At 42.7% G+C, this 17,084-nt stretch overlaps 1 protein-coding gene across 2 annotated transcripts in view; it reads right to left on the bottom strand.

The window, feature by feature from the left end:
• The window catches only part of sppl2 (signal peptide peptidase-like 2), a 31,626-nt gene that overhangs the window by 9,282 nt on the left and 5,260 nt on the right, over nucleotides 1–17,084 (bottom strand). For both annotated transcript variants that reach the window (XR_003861867.2, XM_029647252.2), the window contains exons 6-10: nucleotides 14,603–14,745; nucleotides 11,593–11,689; nucleotides 11,248–11,364; nucleotides 3,261–3,342; nucleotides 889–963 (exon numbers count right to left, since the gene is read on the bottom strand). Coding sequence is in view for 1 of the 2 variants with exons in the window: in XM_029647252.2 (XP_029503112.1) it covers nucleotides 889–963; nucleotides 3,261–3,342; nucleotides 11,248–11,364; nucleotides 11,593–11,689; nucleotides 14,603–14,745 (514 nt within the window). In the remaining variant the exon portion in view is untranslated. The remainder of the gene's footprint in view (nucleotides 1–888; nucleotides 964–3,260; nucleotides 3,343–11,247; nucleotides 11,365–11,592; nucleotides 11,690–14,602; nucleotides 14,746–17,084) is intronic.

Below are 17,084 nucleotides of genomic sequence, written 5' to 3'. Positions count from 1 at the left end.
TGTTTTTTGCCCTAGCACTACACAGCCGATTCAAATAAACAAAAGCTTGATGATGAGTTGGTTATTTGAATCATCTGTGTAGTACTCGGGCAACAACAAAAAACCTACATGTTCACCCAAGGACTGAGTTTGGGAAACACTGATAATGTAGTCCATTTATCTAGCCAGTTAGTTACTGCTTCATGTATAGAACATACAGTGCGTTCAGAAAGTATTCACACCCTTTTGTTATAGCAAGCCTAAATAAATAAGTTCAGGAGTAAAAAAGTGCTTTACAAGTCACATAATAAGTTGCTTGGACTCACTCTGTGTCCAATAATAGTGTTTAACATGATTTTTGAATGACTAACTAATCTCTGTACTCCACACATACAGTTATCTGTAAGGTCCCTCAGTCGAGCAGTGAATTTCAAAGACATATTCAAGCACAATAACCAGGGAGGTTTTCCAATACCTCGCAAAGAAGGGCACCTATTGATAAGATGGCTAAAAATAAATTGACATTGAATATCCCTTCGAGCATGGTGAAGTTATTAATCATCTATACAACCCAGTCACGACAAAGATAAAGGCATCCTTCCTAACTCAGTTGCCGAAGAGGAAGGAAACCACTCAGGGATTTCATCATAAGGCCAATGGTGACTTTAAAACCGTTTCAGAGTTTATTGGCTGTGATATGAGAAAACTGAGGATGGATCAACAACATTGTAGTTACTCCACAATACTGTATAGCACCGCCTGTGTCTTATCTTTTTTCACTAATTCAGATCAGCTTTTTGCCAATAATTGGTGAAAATATCAGAAATTTGTCCTGTAACAAAAAGCGCTTTAGGATTAAATAGGTATCAATATTTCCTATTCAAAAGGAGGGGCTCCACTGTGACGTACCTTGGTGAAGAGAGGAGTAATAAAAACAAAGAAAACATCGTAGACAAACAGGGTCACCAGCAGCATGGTGCAGGCCTGGAGCAGAACACATGGAAGAACAAGAAGACATTAATACGACTTCTCCAGCTTATGGATGTTGTTCAACGAGGTTAGATACAGAGGTCACTGCATGTCATAGGGGGTCGGGGAAAAAAACTCTTGGTCATTAAACACGCACATGCATGATCATCAGTACAACTCCTGGCCCTACGTAGTTAATGTGGTCGGTAACACTTTAAAATGACAGACAAATCCACTGACTTGAATGGGATAGTCCAGTTCTAGTGATTCTACTTTTATTATAGAATCATTTAGTTAGTGCTTGCAATTCGTCCTATTTCACACATGTACAAGTGTGTACTAATACGCCTGTGTGAATTGGAAATGTTTTTGTTGTGTTTGTAAATATCACAACTTGGAGAGTGGGGTCACAGCCAGGAACTGCCATTATCAATGGAGATCCAGGAGCAATTAGGGATAAGTGCCTTGCTCAAGAGCACATAAAGATTTTTTTTCTACCTTGTCGGCTCTGGGATTCGAACAAGCGAGATTTTGGTTGCCGGCCCACCGCTCGGCTACCTTCCGCCCTGTTACGCTATAATCCATCTACGTGTATCGATTGAATTACAGTTGAGGTCGGAAGTTTACATACACTAAGTTGACTGTGCCTTTAAACAGCTTTGGAAATTCCAGAAAAGTATGTTATGGCATTAGAAGCTTCTGATAGGCTAATTGACATAATTTGAGTCAATTGGAGGTGTACCTGTGGATGTATTTCAAGGCCTACCTTCAAGGCCTAAACTTAGTTCCTTTTCGCTTGACATCATGAGAAAATCAAAAGAAATCAGACAAGACCTCAGAAAAGACCATCCACAAGTCTGGTTCATCCTTGGGAGCAATTTCCAAATGCCTGAAGGTACCACGTTCCTCTGTACAAACAATAGTACGCAAGTATAAACACCATGGGACCACGCAGCCGTCATACCGCTCAGGAAGGAGATGCATTCTGACTCCTAGAGATGAGCATACTTTGGTGCGAAAAGTGAAAATCAATCCCAGAGCAACAGCAAAGGACCTTGTGAAAATGCTGGAGGAAACAGGTACAAAAGTATCTATATCCACAGTAAAACGAGTCCTATATTAACATAACCTGAAAGGCCGCTCAGCAAGGAAGAAGCCACTGCTCCAAAACCGCCATAAAAAAGCCAGACTACGGTTTGCAACTGCACATGGGGACAAAGATCGTACTTTTTGGAGAAATGTCCTCTGGTCTGATGAAACAAAAATAGAACTGCTTGGCCATAATGACCATCGTTATGTCTGGAGGAAAACGGGGGAGGCTTGCAAGCGGAAGAACACCATCCCAACTGTGAAGCACAGGGGTGGCAGCATCATGTTGTGGGGTGCTTTTCTGCAGGAGGGACTGGTGCACTTCACAAAATAGATGGCATCATGAGGTAGGAAAATTATGTGGATATATTGAAGCAACATCTCAAGACATCAGTCAGGAAGTTAAAGCTTGGTCACAAATGGGTCTTCCAAATGGACAATGACCCCAAGCATACTTCCAAAGTTGTGGCAAAATGGCTTAAGGACAACCAAGTCAAGGTATTGGAGTGGCCACCACAAAGCCCTGACCTCAATCCTATAGAAAATGTGTGGGCAGAATTGAAAAAGCGTGAACGAGCAAGGAGACCTACAAACCTGACTCAGTTACACCAGCTCTGTCAGGAGGAATGGGCCAAAATTCAACCAACTTATTTTGGGAATCTTGTGGAAGGCTACCAGAAACGTTTGATCCAAGTTAAACAATTTAAAGGCAATGCTACCAAATACTAATTGAGTGTATGTAAACTTCTGACCCACTGAGAATGTGATAAAAGAAATCATTCTCTTTACTATTATTCTGACATTTCACATTCTTAAAATAAAGTTGTGATCCTGACTGACCTAAGACAGTGAATTTTTACTAAGATTTGTGAAAAACTGAGTTTGCATATGTATTTGGCTAAAGTGTATGTAAACTTTAGACTTCAACTGTACATATAGAATCATACTGACTATACAATTATAGGATCTCTATACTGGTGGGCTCCCGCACTGCATCTCAGTGCTAGAGGCGTCATTACAGACAACCTGATTCGAATCCAGGCTCTATCACAACCGGCTGTGATTGGGAGTCCCATATAGAGGTACACAATTGGCCCAGCGTCGTCCGGGTTTGGCAGGTGTAGGCTGTCATTGTACATAAGAATTTGTTTTATAACTGACTTGCCTAGTTAAATAAAATACAAATGAGGCGAATAGGCCTGGCATTAAAACGGTGTATGCACCTTAAACGTGGGCAGTCTGATAGTCTTGAGCATGTAGAGACAGAAGGCTATGCCCAGGGCGTCTTGTAACACCCACGCCCACCTAGGAGAGGACACAGCAGATGGCAGGAACAACAGTTAGCCAGCACAAACAAAACACCTCAAGTAGCAATGCAAATATCACAGTACAGCTATATGGACACTGGTACTTTTTAATGGTGAGTTTACAAAACACAGATTTGAAACTTGTATCTCATTATGTTGAAATAAGTATAGCCAGTTGTAAGTGTAATGGCTTAGCAGATAATAAGAAAAGACGATCAGTATTTACCTGACTAAAAGAGAAGGAATATATCTATTGTTTACAGGAAACTCATTCAGCAATGTTAGATGAAGCTGTGTGGAAAAAGGCCTGGGAGTGAAATATACTTCTCCCAATGGGCAAAGAAATTTAAAAAGGGGTGATATTAATTAACAGTAATTTTGATCTGAATGCAAATTGTCCAAACAGATCCTCAAGGTAGATGGATGATTTTAAATAGGTTATTTGACCATAAACAGACATGGCTCATTAACCTATACAGTCCGAATAATGAAGATCCACACTTCTTTGAAAATATATATATTCTGTTAAAGGTCCCCAAAGCCCACACATCCCTGGGTCGCTTGTCTTTTCAGTTCGCTTGCAGCTAGTGACTGGAACGAGCTACAACTAACACATCTCTTCATTCAAAGGCTCAATCATGGACACTCTTACTGACAGTTGTGGCTGCTTTCTGTGAGGTATTGTTGTCTCTACCTTCTTGCTCTTTGTGTTGTTGTCTGTGCCCAATAATGTTTGTACCATGTTTTATGCTGCTACCATGTTGTGATGCTACCATGCTGTGTTGTCATGTGTTGCTGCTTTGCTATGTTGTTGTCTTAGGTCTGTCTTTATGTAGTGTTGTCTCTCTTGTCATGATGTGTGTTTTGTCCTATATATATATATTTTATTACTTTTGTTTGTATTTTTAATCCCCCGTCCCCCGTAGGAGGCCTTTTGCCTTTTGGTAGGCCGTCATTGTAAATAAGAATTGGTTCTTAACTGACTTGCCTAGTTAAATAAAAGGTTAAATAAAATAAAAATTAAAAATAAAATAAATTATTATGGTGGGAGATTATAATATAGTTTTAAATATCTCTATGGACCGTAAAGGAAATCACACTACATCCTATCAACCTCATGCACTTAAGGAAATCACACTACATCCTATCAACCTCATGCACTTAAGGAAATCACACTACATCCTATCAACCTCATGCACTTAAGGAAATCACACTACATCCTATCAACCTCATGCACTTAAGGAAATCACATCCTATCAACATCCTAAGGAAATCAACCTCATCAACTTAAGGAAATCACACGACATCCTATCAACCTCATGCACTTAAGGAAATCACACTACATCCTATCAACCTCATGCACTTAAGGAAATCACACTACATCCTATCAACCTCATGCACTTAAGGAAATCACACTACATCCTATCAACCTCATGCACTTAAGGAAATCACACTACATCCTATCAACCTCATGCACTTAAGGAAATCACACTACATCCTATCAACCTCATGCACTTAAGGAAATCACACTACATCCTATCAACCTCATGCACTTAAGGAAATCACACGACATCCTATCAACCTCATGCACTTAAGGAAATCACACGACATCCTATCAACCTCATCCTATCAATCCTCATGCACTTAAGGAAATCACACTACATCCTATCAACCTCATGCACTTAAGGAAATCACACTACATCCTATCAACCTCATGCACTTAAGGAAATCACACGACATCCTATCAACCTCATGCACTTAAGGAAATCACACTACATCCTATCAACCTCATGCACTTAAGGAAATCACACTACATCCTATCAACCTCATGCTCTTAAGGAAATCACAAATGTCATGGATATATTAGAACTAGTGGATACATGGAGGTTAAATATCCTGACCTAGTGAGATATACATGGAGGAGGTTTAGTATCCTGACCTAGTGAGATATACATGGAGGAGGTTTAATATCCTGACCTAGTGAGATATACATGGAGGAGGTTTAATATCCTGACCTAGTGAGATATACATGGAGGAGGTTTAATATCCTGACCTAGTGAGATATACATGGAGGAGGTTTAGTATCCTGACCTAGTGAGATATACATGGAGGAGGTTTAATATCCTGACCTAGTGAGATATACATGGAGGAGGTTTAGTATCCTGACCTAGTGAGATATACATGGAGGAGGTTTAATATCCTGACCTAGTGAGATATACATGGAGGAGGTTTAGTATCCTGACCTAGTGAGATATACATGGAGGAGGTTTAATATCCTGACCTAGTGAGATATACATGGAGGAGGTTTAGTATCCTGACCTAGTGAGATATACATGGAGGAGGTTTAATATCCTGACCTAGTGAGATATACATGGAGGAGGTTTAATATCCTGACCTAGTGAGATATACATGGAGGAGGTTTAATATCCTGACCTAGTGAGATATACATGGAGGAGGTTTAGTATCCTGACCTAGTGAGATATACATGGAGGAGGTTTAATATCCTGACCTAGTGAGATATACATGGAGGAGGTTTAGTATCCTGACCTAGTGAGATATACATGGAGGAGGTTTAATATCCTGACCTAGTGAGATATACATGGAGGAGGTTTAGTATCCTGACCTAGTGAGATATACATGGCGGAGGCACACCTGTACACCTGTATTTAGCGAGTTTCTCACATTCATCTCAGAAGATCCTCTCAAGCTCTGTCAGGTTGGAAGAGGGGAGTTGCTGCACAGCTATTTTCAGGTCTCTCCAGAGGTGTTAAATTGGGTTCAAGTCTGGCTGGGCCACTCAAGGATATTCAGAGACTTGTCCCGAAGCCACTCCTGCGTTGTCTTGGCTGTGTGATTAGGGTCGTTGTCCTGTTGGAAGGTGAACCTTCGCCCCAGTCTGAGGTTCTAAGCGCTCTGGAGCAGGTTTTCATCAAGGGTCTCTGTACATTGCTTTGTTCATCTTTCCCTCGATCCTGACTAGTCTCCCAGTCCCTGCTGATGAAAAACATCCCCAAAGCATGATGCTTCCGCCACCATGCTTCACCGTAGGGATGGTACCAGGTTTCCTCCAGGCGTGACGCTTGGCATTCAGGTCAAAGAGTTCAATCTTGGTTTCATCAAACCAGAGAATCTTGTTTCTCATGGTCTGAAAGTCCTTTAGGTGCCTTTTGGCAAACTCCAAGCAGGCTGTTATGTGCCTTTTACTGAGGAGTGGCTTCCGTCTCGCCAATCTACCATAAAGGCCTGATTGGTGGAGTGCTGTAGAGATGGTTGTCCATCTGGAAGGTTCTCCCATCTCCACAGAGGAACTCAATTGCTCAGTTTGGCCGGGCGGACAGCTCTAGGAAGTCTTGGTGGTTCCAGACTTCTTCCATTTAAGAATGATGGAGGCCACTGTGTTCTTGGGGACCTTCAAATGGTACCCTTACCTAGATCTGTGCCTCAAAACAATCCTGTCTCTGAGCTCCAAGGACAATTATTTTGTCATCTTAAATACAGAAATGCTACCAAAAATTATTTACTGAAACTTGTTACAAATGAGAGTCACCCATGATTCACCAAATTACATTTTGAAAGAGGAAGTGAAGGACTTTAAGCATATGTTTTTGTTTCAGTCTCCTCCATCTCCACTAACCAAAGTGAAGTATGTAGATTTGTTTTATATTAATATATAAAAATAAAATAAAATATCGGGCCTCTCGTGTGGCGCAGTGGTCTAAGGTACTGCATCGCAGTGCTAGCTGTGCCATCAGAGATTCTGGGTTCGAGCCCAGGCTCTGTTGCAGCCAGCCGCGACCGGGTTGCCCAACGCTGTCCGGGTTAGGGATGGTTTGGCTGGCAGGGATATCCTTGTCTTGTTTCTCAAACTAGACACTCTAATGTACTTTCCTCTTGCTAAGTTGTGCATCGGGGCCTCCCACTCCTCTTTCTATTCTGGTTGGAGCCAGTTTGAGCTGTTCTGTGAAGGGAGTAGATCTTCAGTTTCTTGGCAATTTCTCGCATGGAATTATAGCCTTCATTTCTCAGAACAAGAATAGACTGACGAGCTTTAGAAGAAAGTTCTTTGCTTCTGGCCATTTTGAGCCTGTAATCGCACCCACAAATGCTGATGCTCCAGATACTCAACTAGTCTAAAAAAGGCCAGTTTTATTGCTTCTTTAATCAGGACAACAGTTTTCAGCTGTGCTAACATAATTGCAAAAGGGTTTTCTAATGATCAATTAGCCTTTTAAAATTATAAACCTGGATTAGCAAACACAACGTGCCATTGGAACACAGGAGTGATGGTTGCTGATAAATGGGCCTATGTAGATATTCCATTTTTTTTTTTAACTGCAGTTTCCAGCTACAATAGTATTTCTGATCAATTTGATGTTATTTTAATGGACAAAAAAATGTGCCTTCCTTTCAAAAACAAGGACAATTCTAAGTGACCCCAAACTTTTGAACGGTAGTGTACATGTGATATGAGTAATGTAAGACATGTAAACATTATTAAAGTGGCGTTATTTAGAGTGGCTTTGTATAAAGTGACGAGTGAGCCATTTATTAAAGTGGCCAGTGATTGGATCTCAATGTAGGCAGCAGCCTCTCTGAGTTAGTGATTGCTGCTTAGCAGTCTGATGGCCTTGAATATAAGGTGATTTCAGTCTCTCGGTCCCAGCTTTGATGCACCTGTACTGACCTCGCCTTCTGGATTGTAGTGGTGTGAACAGGCAGTGGCACGGGTGGTTGATGTCCTTGATGATCTTTTTGGCCTCCCTGTGACATTGGGTGCTGTATGTGTCATGGAGGGCAGGTAGTTTGCCCCAGGTGATGCTTTGTGCAGACCACATCACCCTCTGGAGAGCCTTGCGGTTGAGGGCGGAGCAGTTGCCGTACCAGGCTGTGATACAGCCCGCCAGGATGCTCTCGATTGTGCATCTGTAAAAGTTTGTCAGGGTTTTGGGTGACAAGCCACATTTTTTCAGCCTCCTGCGGTTGAAGAGTCGCTGTTGCGCCTTCTTCACCACACTGTCTGTGTGGGTAGACAATTTCAGTTTGTCCGTGATGTGTACGCCCAGGAACTTAAAACTTTCCACCTTCTACACTGCTATCCCTTCGATGTGGATAGGGGGGTGCTCCCTCTGCTGTTTCCTGAAGTCCACAATCACCTCCTTTGTTTTGTTGATGTTGAGTGAGAGGTTGTTTTCCTGACACCACACTCCGAGTGCCCTCACATCCTCCCTGTAGGCTGTCTTATCGTGGTTGGTAATCAAGCCCACTACTGGTGTGTCGTCTGCAAACTTGATGATTGAGTTGGAGGCGTGCATGGCCAAGTAGTCGTGGGTGAACAGGGGGTACAGGAGGGGGCTGAGCACGAACCCTTGTGGGGCCCCAGTGTTGAGGGTCAGTGAAGTGGAGATGTTGTTTCCTACCTTCACCACCTGGGGGCGGCCCATCAGAAAGTCTAGGACCCAGTTGCACAGGGCAGGGTTAAGACCCAGGGCCTCCACCTCGATGATGAGCTTGGATGGTACTATGGTGTTGAATGGTGAGCTGTAGTCAATGAACAGCATTCTTACATAGGTATTCCTTTTGTCCAGATGGGATAGAGCAGTGTGCAGTGGGATGGCGATTGCATCGTCTTTGGACCTGTTGGGACGGTATGCAAACTGAAGTGGGTCTAGGGTGGCCGGTAAGGTGGAGGTGATATGATCCTTGACTAGTCTCTCAAAGCACTTCATGATGACAGAAGTGAGTGCTACGGGGCGGTAGTCATTTAGTTCAGTTACCTTTGCCTTCTTGGGTACAGGAACAATGGTAGCTATCTTTAAGCATGTGGGGACAACAGACTGGGATAGGGAGCGATTGAATATGTCCGCAAACATACAAGCCGGCTGGTCTGTGCATGCTCTGAAGACACGGCTAGGGATGGCATCTGGGCCAGCAGCCTTGCGAGGGTTAACACGTTTAAATGTTTTACTCACGTCACCCACGGAGAAGGAGAGGCGCAGGCCTTGTTAGCGGGCCGCGACGGTGGCACTGTGTTATCCTCAAAGCGGGCAAAGAAGGTGTTTAGCTTGTCTGGAAGCTTGACGTTGGTGTCCGTGAAGTGGCTGGTTTTCTTTTTGTATTCCGTGATTTCCCGTAGACCCTGCCAAATACGTCTCGTGTCTGAGCCGTTGAATTTCGACTCCACCTTGTCCCTGTACTAGTATTTCACTTGTTGGATTGCCTTGCGGACGGAATAACTACATTCTTTATATTCAGTCATATTCCCAGACCTCTTTCCATGGTTAAATGCGGTGGATCGCGCTTTCAGTTTTGCGCGAATGCCGCCATCCACGGTTTCAGGTTAGTGATTTATTTAGAATTCAAGGCACACTTAACCAGCATGGCTACGACAGCATTCTGCAGCGATACACCATCCCATCTGGTTTGCGCTTAGTGGGACTATCATTTGTTTTTCAATAGGACAATAACCCAACACACCTCCAGGCTGTGTAAAGGCTATTTGGCCAATGATGGAGTGCTGCAACCGATGACCTGGCCTCCACAATCACCCGACCTCAACCAAATTGATATGGTTTGGGATGAGTTGGACCTCAGAGTGAAGGAAAAGCAGCCAACAAGTGCTCAACATATGTGGGAGCCCCTTCAAAGTGAAGCTCGTTGAGAGAATGCCAAGAGTGTGCAAAGCTGTCATCAAGGCAAACGGTGGCTACTTTGAAGAATCTCAAATATATTTTTATTTGTTTAACACTTTGTTTGTTACTACATGATTCCATATGTGTTATTGTATAGTTTTGATGTCTTCACTATTATTCTACAACGTAGAAAATAACAAAAATAAAGAAAAACCCTTGAATGAGTAGGTGTGTCCAAACTTTTGACTGGTGCTGTATACAAAACATTTTTTTATATACTCAGAGGACCATTATTAGCATGTTTTAACCACTCCTATATAAAATGGTAGATTATCGGACATGCAACAAGAAGGTCTGATTTCATTATTACTGAAACAGAATCCAGGTGGTAAATATAAAGATCCAGTCCACTTCAAAAATTGGAGGCCTCTTACACTTCAGTGTTGTGATGCAAAAATTCTAGCAAAATGCATAGAGCATATAATTAAAAGGTATTGTCAGATATTATGATAAGCTTACTATATTACATATTGGATCACAGAAAAATACAACTTTTACATTACCGTGTAGTTTACCAATAAAATGGTCTGACGGTGATGTGGACACACATATCCCGAAAGAAAGAAATGATCTCACTCCAATAAATTTGTATAGAAAGTTAGCAAAAATAGATAAGATCTTGCTACCTTGGAAAGGAAAATACCTGTTTATTTTTGTCATATCTCAGTTTAAAGTTGTTGTTCATTAGTTTACTCCCATTAGAGGAGGGGTGGTAGGGTTAGTTGAAAATGATAAAGGAAAATATATTTTTAAAAGATATGTACGTATATACATTAAAAAAAATGTATATGGGGGATTGAAAATTATGCAGACAATTACATTGATGGAGGCTACAATGTATCTGCAATATTAAATCTGATCTACCACCTAAGAACAAAATAAACGCCTCAGGAAGACTATGTTGACCACGGAGCTGAAACCTGATGCCTAAGCATTCATTAGATCTGGGAGCTAAAGGCTCAAGCCAGTCTTCAGGTCTCAGGCAACATTACTCATCCCTCCAGTGTAGACAACCAGTAAAACGGTTGGAAGATTCCAGGAATAAGCAGGAAATCCGGGAATCCTCTAACTGGGATTTATGGAAAACCTGGGAATTTTATAGAAGTTACTTTCCGAATATTCCGGAATTTTATAGAAGTTACTTTCCGAATATTCCGGAATTTTGTAGAAGTTACTTTCCGAATATTCCGGAATTTTGCCACCCTAATACTCACTGGTCTTCGTTGCGGAACACACCCCAGGTGATGCTGACTCCGATGCAGAAGGCTGACAACAGCAGCATGCGGACCTGAGGCCTCTTGTGGCAGTAAGGCAAGTTGTTCTCAGGGATCCTGCACACACACACACACATCAGGAAGAAGTTGGAAAAAGTAAATCAATTTAAAAAATACAACAATAGATGGAGGAGAGTAAACTATTTGCTTTGATTCAATTTCTGTTTTATTTTTTGGGATTGATTGTGTAATCCTCTTGTGATTTGTGTTGTTGTTAGGTTGATTGTGGGCTACTTCCTGGTGATTATGAACAGATATTTGTTAGGTTGATGGTAAGTCTCTCACCTGCACTTCCCGAAGGGGAGTCTCCTAACAAAGGGCCAGAGACAGCTGTACAGGCCAACAGACGAGGCCAGGCAGAATATCCCAATGATCATATAAACTACACAGACAGAGAGGATAGAATACAACAATGATCATAGACACTACACAGACAGAGGATAGAATACAACAATGATCATAGACACTACACAGACAGAGAGGATAGAATACAACAATGATCATAGACACTACACAGACAGAGATAAGTGAATGTAGACCAGTGAGAAAGGCAGAGAGACAGGTATAGACAGGTATAGATGGGTACAGGTTTGTATACAGGTGGTCATAGACTAGATTAAGAGACAGGTAGAGACAGGTAGAGACAGGTAGAGATGGGTACAGGTGTATATACAGATGGTCAGACTAGATTAAGAGACAGGTAGAGACAGGTATAGACAGGTAGAGATGGGTACAGGTGTATATACAGATGGTCAGACTAGATTAAGAGACAGGTATAGACAGGTAGAGACAGGAATAGACAGGTAGAGAGAGGTGGGTATAGACAGGTAGAGATGTATATACAGGTGGTCATAGACTAGATTAAGAGACAGGTAAAGGCAGAGAGACAGGTAAAGGCAGAGAGACAAGTAAAGGCAGAGAGACAGCTAGTGACAGGTAGAGAAGGGTACAGGTGTATATACAGATGGTCATAGACTAGATTAAGAGACAGGTATAGACAGGTATAGATGGGTACAGGTGTATATACAGGTAGTCAGACTAGATTAAGAGACAGGTAGAGACAGGTAGAGACAGGTATAGATGGGTACAGGTGTATATACAGGTAGTCAGACTAGATTAAGAGACAGGTAAAGGCAGAGAGACAGGTAAAGGCAGAGAGACAAGTAAAGGCAGAGAGACAGGTAAAGGCAGAGAGACAAGTAAAGGCAGAAAGACAGGTATAGACAGGTAGAGACAGGTAGAGATGGGTATAGACAGGTAGAGATGTATATACAGGTGGTCATAGACTAGATTAAGAGACAGGTATAGACAGGTATAGACAGGTAGAGATGTATATACAGGTGGTCATAGACTAGATTAAGAGACAGGTATAGACAGGTATAGACAGGTAGAGACAGGTATAGAGAGGTAGAGATGGGTATAGACAGGTAGAGATGTATATACAGGTAGTCATAGACTAGATTAAGAGACAAGTATAGACAGGTAGAGACAGGTATAGAGAGGTAGAGATGGGTATAGACAGGTAGAGATGTATATACAGGTGGTCATATACTAGATTAAGAGACAGGTATAGACAGCTAGTGACAGGTAGAGATGGGTACAGGTGTATATACAGGTGGTCATAGACTAGATTAAAAGACAGGTAGAGACAGGTATAGACAGCTAGTGACAGGTATAGATGGGTACAGGTGTATATACAGGTGGTCATAGACTAGATTAAAAGACAGGTAGAGACAGGTATAGACAGCTAGTGACAGGTATAGATGGGTACAGGTGTATATACAGGTGGTCATAGACTAGATTAAGAGACCGGTATAGACAAGTAGAGACAGGTAGAGACAGGTAGAGGCAGGTAGAGACAGGTAGAGACAAGTAGAGACAGGTAGAGACAGGTAGAGACAGGTAGAGGCAGGTAGAGACAGGTAGAGACAGGTAGAGACAGGTAGATGCAGGTAGAGACAGGTAGAGACAGGTAGAGACAAGTAGAGACAGGTAGAGACAGGTAGAGACAAGTATAGACAAGTAGAGGCAGGTAGAGACCGGTATAGACAAGTAGAGACAGGTAGAGGCAGGTAGAGACCGGTATAGACAAGTAGAGACAGGTAGAGGCAGGTAGAGACAGGTATAGACAGCTAGTGACAGGTATAGATGGGTACAGGTGTATATACAGGTGGTCATAGACTAGATTAAGAGACCGGTATAGACAAGTAGAGACAGGTAGAGACAGGTAGAGGCAGGTAGAGACAGGTAGAGGCAGGTAGAGGCAGGTAGAGACAGGTAGAGGCAGGTAGAGACAGGTAGAGACAGGTATAGACAAGTAGAGACAGGTAGAGACAGGTATAGACAAGTATAGACAAGTAGAGACAGGTAGAGACAGGTAGAGACCGGTATAGACAAGTAGAGACAGGTAGAGGCAGGTAGAGACCGGTATAGACAAGTAGAGACAGGTAGAGGCAGGTAGAGACAGGTAGAGACAGGTATAGACAGCTAGTGACAGGTATAGATGGGTACAGGTGTATATACAGGTGGTCATAGACTAGATTAAGAGACCGGTATAGACAAGTAGAGACAGGTAGAGGCAGGTAGAGGCAGGTAGAGACCGGTATAGACAAGTAGAGACAGGTAGAGGCAGGTAGAGACAGGTAGAGGCAGGTAGAGACAGGTAGAGACAGGTAGAGACAGGTATAGACAAGTAGAGACAGGTAGAGACAGGTAGAGACAGGTATAGACAAGTATAGACAAGTAGAGACAGGTAGAGACAGGTAGAGGCAGGTAGAGACCGGTATAGACAAGTAGAGACAGGTAGAGGCAGGTAGAGACCGGTATAGACAAGTAGAGACAGGAGACAGGTAGAGACAGGTAGAGACAGGTATAGACAGCTAGTGACAGGTATAGATGGGTACAGGTGTATATACAGGTGGTCATAGACTAGATTAAGAGACCGGTATAGACAAGTAGAGACAGGTAGAGACAGGTAGAGACAGGTAGAGACCGGTAGAGACAGGTAGACACAGGTAGAGACTGGTAGAGACAAGTAGAGACAGGTAGAGACAGGTATAGAGACAGGTAGAGGCAGGTAGAGACCGGTAGAGACAGGTAGAGACAGGTAGAGACCGGTAGAGACAGGTAGAGACAGGTAGAGACCGGTAGAGACAGGTAGAGACAGGTAGAGGCAGGTAGAGACAAGTAGAGACAGGTAGAGACAGGTAGAGGCAGGTAGAGACCGGTATAGACAAGTAGAGACAGGTAGAGGCAGGTAGAGACAGGTAGAGACAGGTATAGATCCAGGTCGTACCCAGTTGGTCGTAGAAGAAGTAGAGCAGCACCAGCATGGAGCAGCACATGACAACGAACACAGAGATCATGATGGGTGTCACGTCCACCGTCTCCTCGTCCTGCTTCTCCACGCTGTCATCACGCTTGTGCTTCAGGTAACGCCTGCAGACAGAGGGACACCACAGGGACACGTGAGGGAGGCCCCTGGGGACTGTCGTCAGTAACAGACCCCTCTCCATCCTGAGGCAACTGGTCTTCACCCTTCATCCTAAAGCTAGAGCCTCCCCCTCCAGGTAGAAGATCTAAGATAAGCTGTAATACCCTCCCCAAATCCTGGAGAGGCTTTAACTGTAGGATGAAGGGGGGTCTGTTACTGACAGTGGGAGGGTAAAGGGGGGTTGATGCACGGACCGGTTTGTGTTGTTTTATTTACCTTGTATAACAGTATTTCAACGTTTGGTTTGTTAAAATGTGTTACGCTTCTCCGCCATGTTTAGTAATGTCAGTTTTTATGGTTTACTCCATTCGCTATTTGTCGTCACTCTCCCTCTCTCTTCCACACACACACATTTTCAAATGTGTCTACTCTGGTCTGGACACGTGCTCTCTAGCCAAACGCTCAAAGATACAATGCGGGTAGTCTAGTGTATTATAATGAGACTTTTATGGATAAGATAAAAAATATTTGTATTTGTCAAACGGCAGTCAAGCATCGATCATCATATCACTCAGACCCTTTATATTTATTGGAAAGGAGCGTCAAGATCACTGTGCGCTTTCATCACCTTGTAAATTCAAAAGTAACAACTACTTCAGTGACAATCTGCATGTTGGTGACAACGATGCTGCTTTCCACTTTGCATCGCAATATAAATCCACAAGTGTTCTATAATTACACTATCAGTGTGTGTATCTTTTCTTAGCAAGTTGTGGCTAAAATAAATTGTGTTAGCTAATGCTAATCGCTAGTTAGCTGGCTAGCTAAATGTACTTATTTCAGAGCAGACGTAGCTAGCTAGCTAATACAGCCTGATACCAGTAGTGTTGTCGGCCTAGATCAGCATGTTGTTTGTGCAATGGTACGGTATATTCTAAATCAGAGAGGAATAGGCGAAGAATGAATATTTTCCCTACATCAAAGCTACAGTAAGAGAACACATTTAATGTAACATGATTTAGGGTCCACTGGAAAACACTGACCAACACTTTGGTTCCTACAGTGCCACAAGAGCCCCTCCCTGGCCTTTTCATTCGTTGTCATGTCAAACATTGTATTCAAAGTGCCCACTAAATTCCAACTTTTGGTTGAAGTTTCATTAAACAGTATAAAACAATCAGAATGGACAAGGCCCCATTGAAATCACTTATTTACATTTAACTTATAATGTATGTGTTGCCACCCTAAGGTCATGAGCTACTCATAAAGCATATTTAGAACTTTTTAAATTCAAAAACATTAAAAAAACATCAAACATATTGTGATATGATATTTTGCCCATATCGCCCAGCCCCTGCCGAACTGAACTCTGCTCAGTATCTAGACTAGAGGCAACTTCACTCTTCCCCTCTCTCTCTACCCTGCCCAAAGCACTCTCTTTTCCCCAGAGATAACCCTTGATAATTTAACCCACGGTCTAAATTAAGCCACTACTATGTGGCCTTGCAAGACTCCCCCTCCCACACTAGCTTTCATTGTAGTCTCAGACCACGCTGCTATCCACAAATGTCTGTTGGAGTGGCCTATGGTTGTCTAGCTGTCTAAGCCGTTGCCTCCGGATCACATATACCACTGCAGCGTGAATTCGAATCTGGCCCCTGCCATTTCAGCAAACTCTCTCCATCTTTTGTGTCTACCTCTGTCCTACCAACAAATCAAAAAGTCAGGTGTCCTTTTGTGAGGGAATACTTTTTACTGTCTGTCAGACTTCTTGATGTCCTTACTACTACCACCACCACTACTAGTAGTACTACCACCACTACTACTACTACTACTACTACTACTACTAGTACTACCACCACCACTACTAGTACTACTACCACCACTACTAGTACTACTACCACCACTACTAGTACTACTACTACTACCACCACTACTAGTACTACTACTACCACCACCACTACTACCACCACTACTAGTACTACTACTACCACCACTACTAGTACTACTACTACCACCACCACTAGTACTACTACTACTACTACCACCACTACTACTACCACCATCACTACTAGTACTACTACCACCACTACTAGTACTACTACTACTACCACCACTACTAGTACTACTACTACCACCACTACTACTAGTACTACTACTACTACCACCACTACTAGTACTACTACTACCACCACCACTACTAGTACTACTACCACCACTACTAGTACTACTACTACTACCACCACTACTAGTACTACTACTACCACCACCACTACTAGTACTACTACTACCACCACTACTAGTACTACTACTACCACCACCACTAGTACTACTACTACCACCA

Source organism: Oncorhynchus nerka, linkage group LG9b (assembly GCF_034236695.1).
Source record: "Oncorhynchus nerka isolate Pitt River linkage group LG9b, Oner_Uvic_2.0, whole genome shotgun sequence".
NCBI lineage: Eukaryota > Metazoa > Chordata > Actinopteri > Salmoniformes > Salmonidae > Oncorhynchus > Oncorhynchus nerka.
The sequence above is the reverse complement of the archived record's forward strand: the minus strand, read 5'-3'. Positions and strand labels throughout refer to the sequence as shown.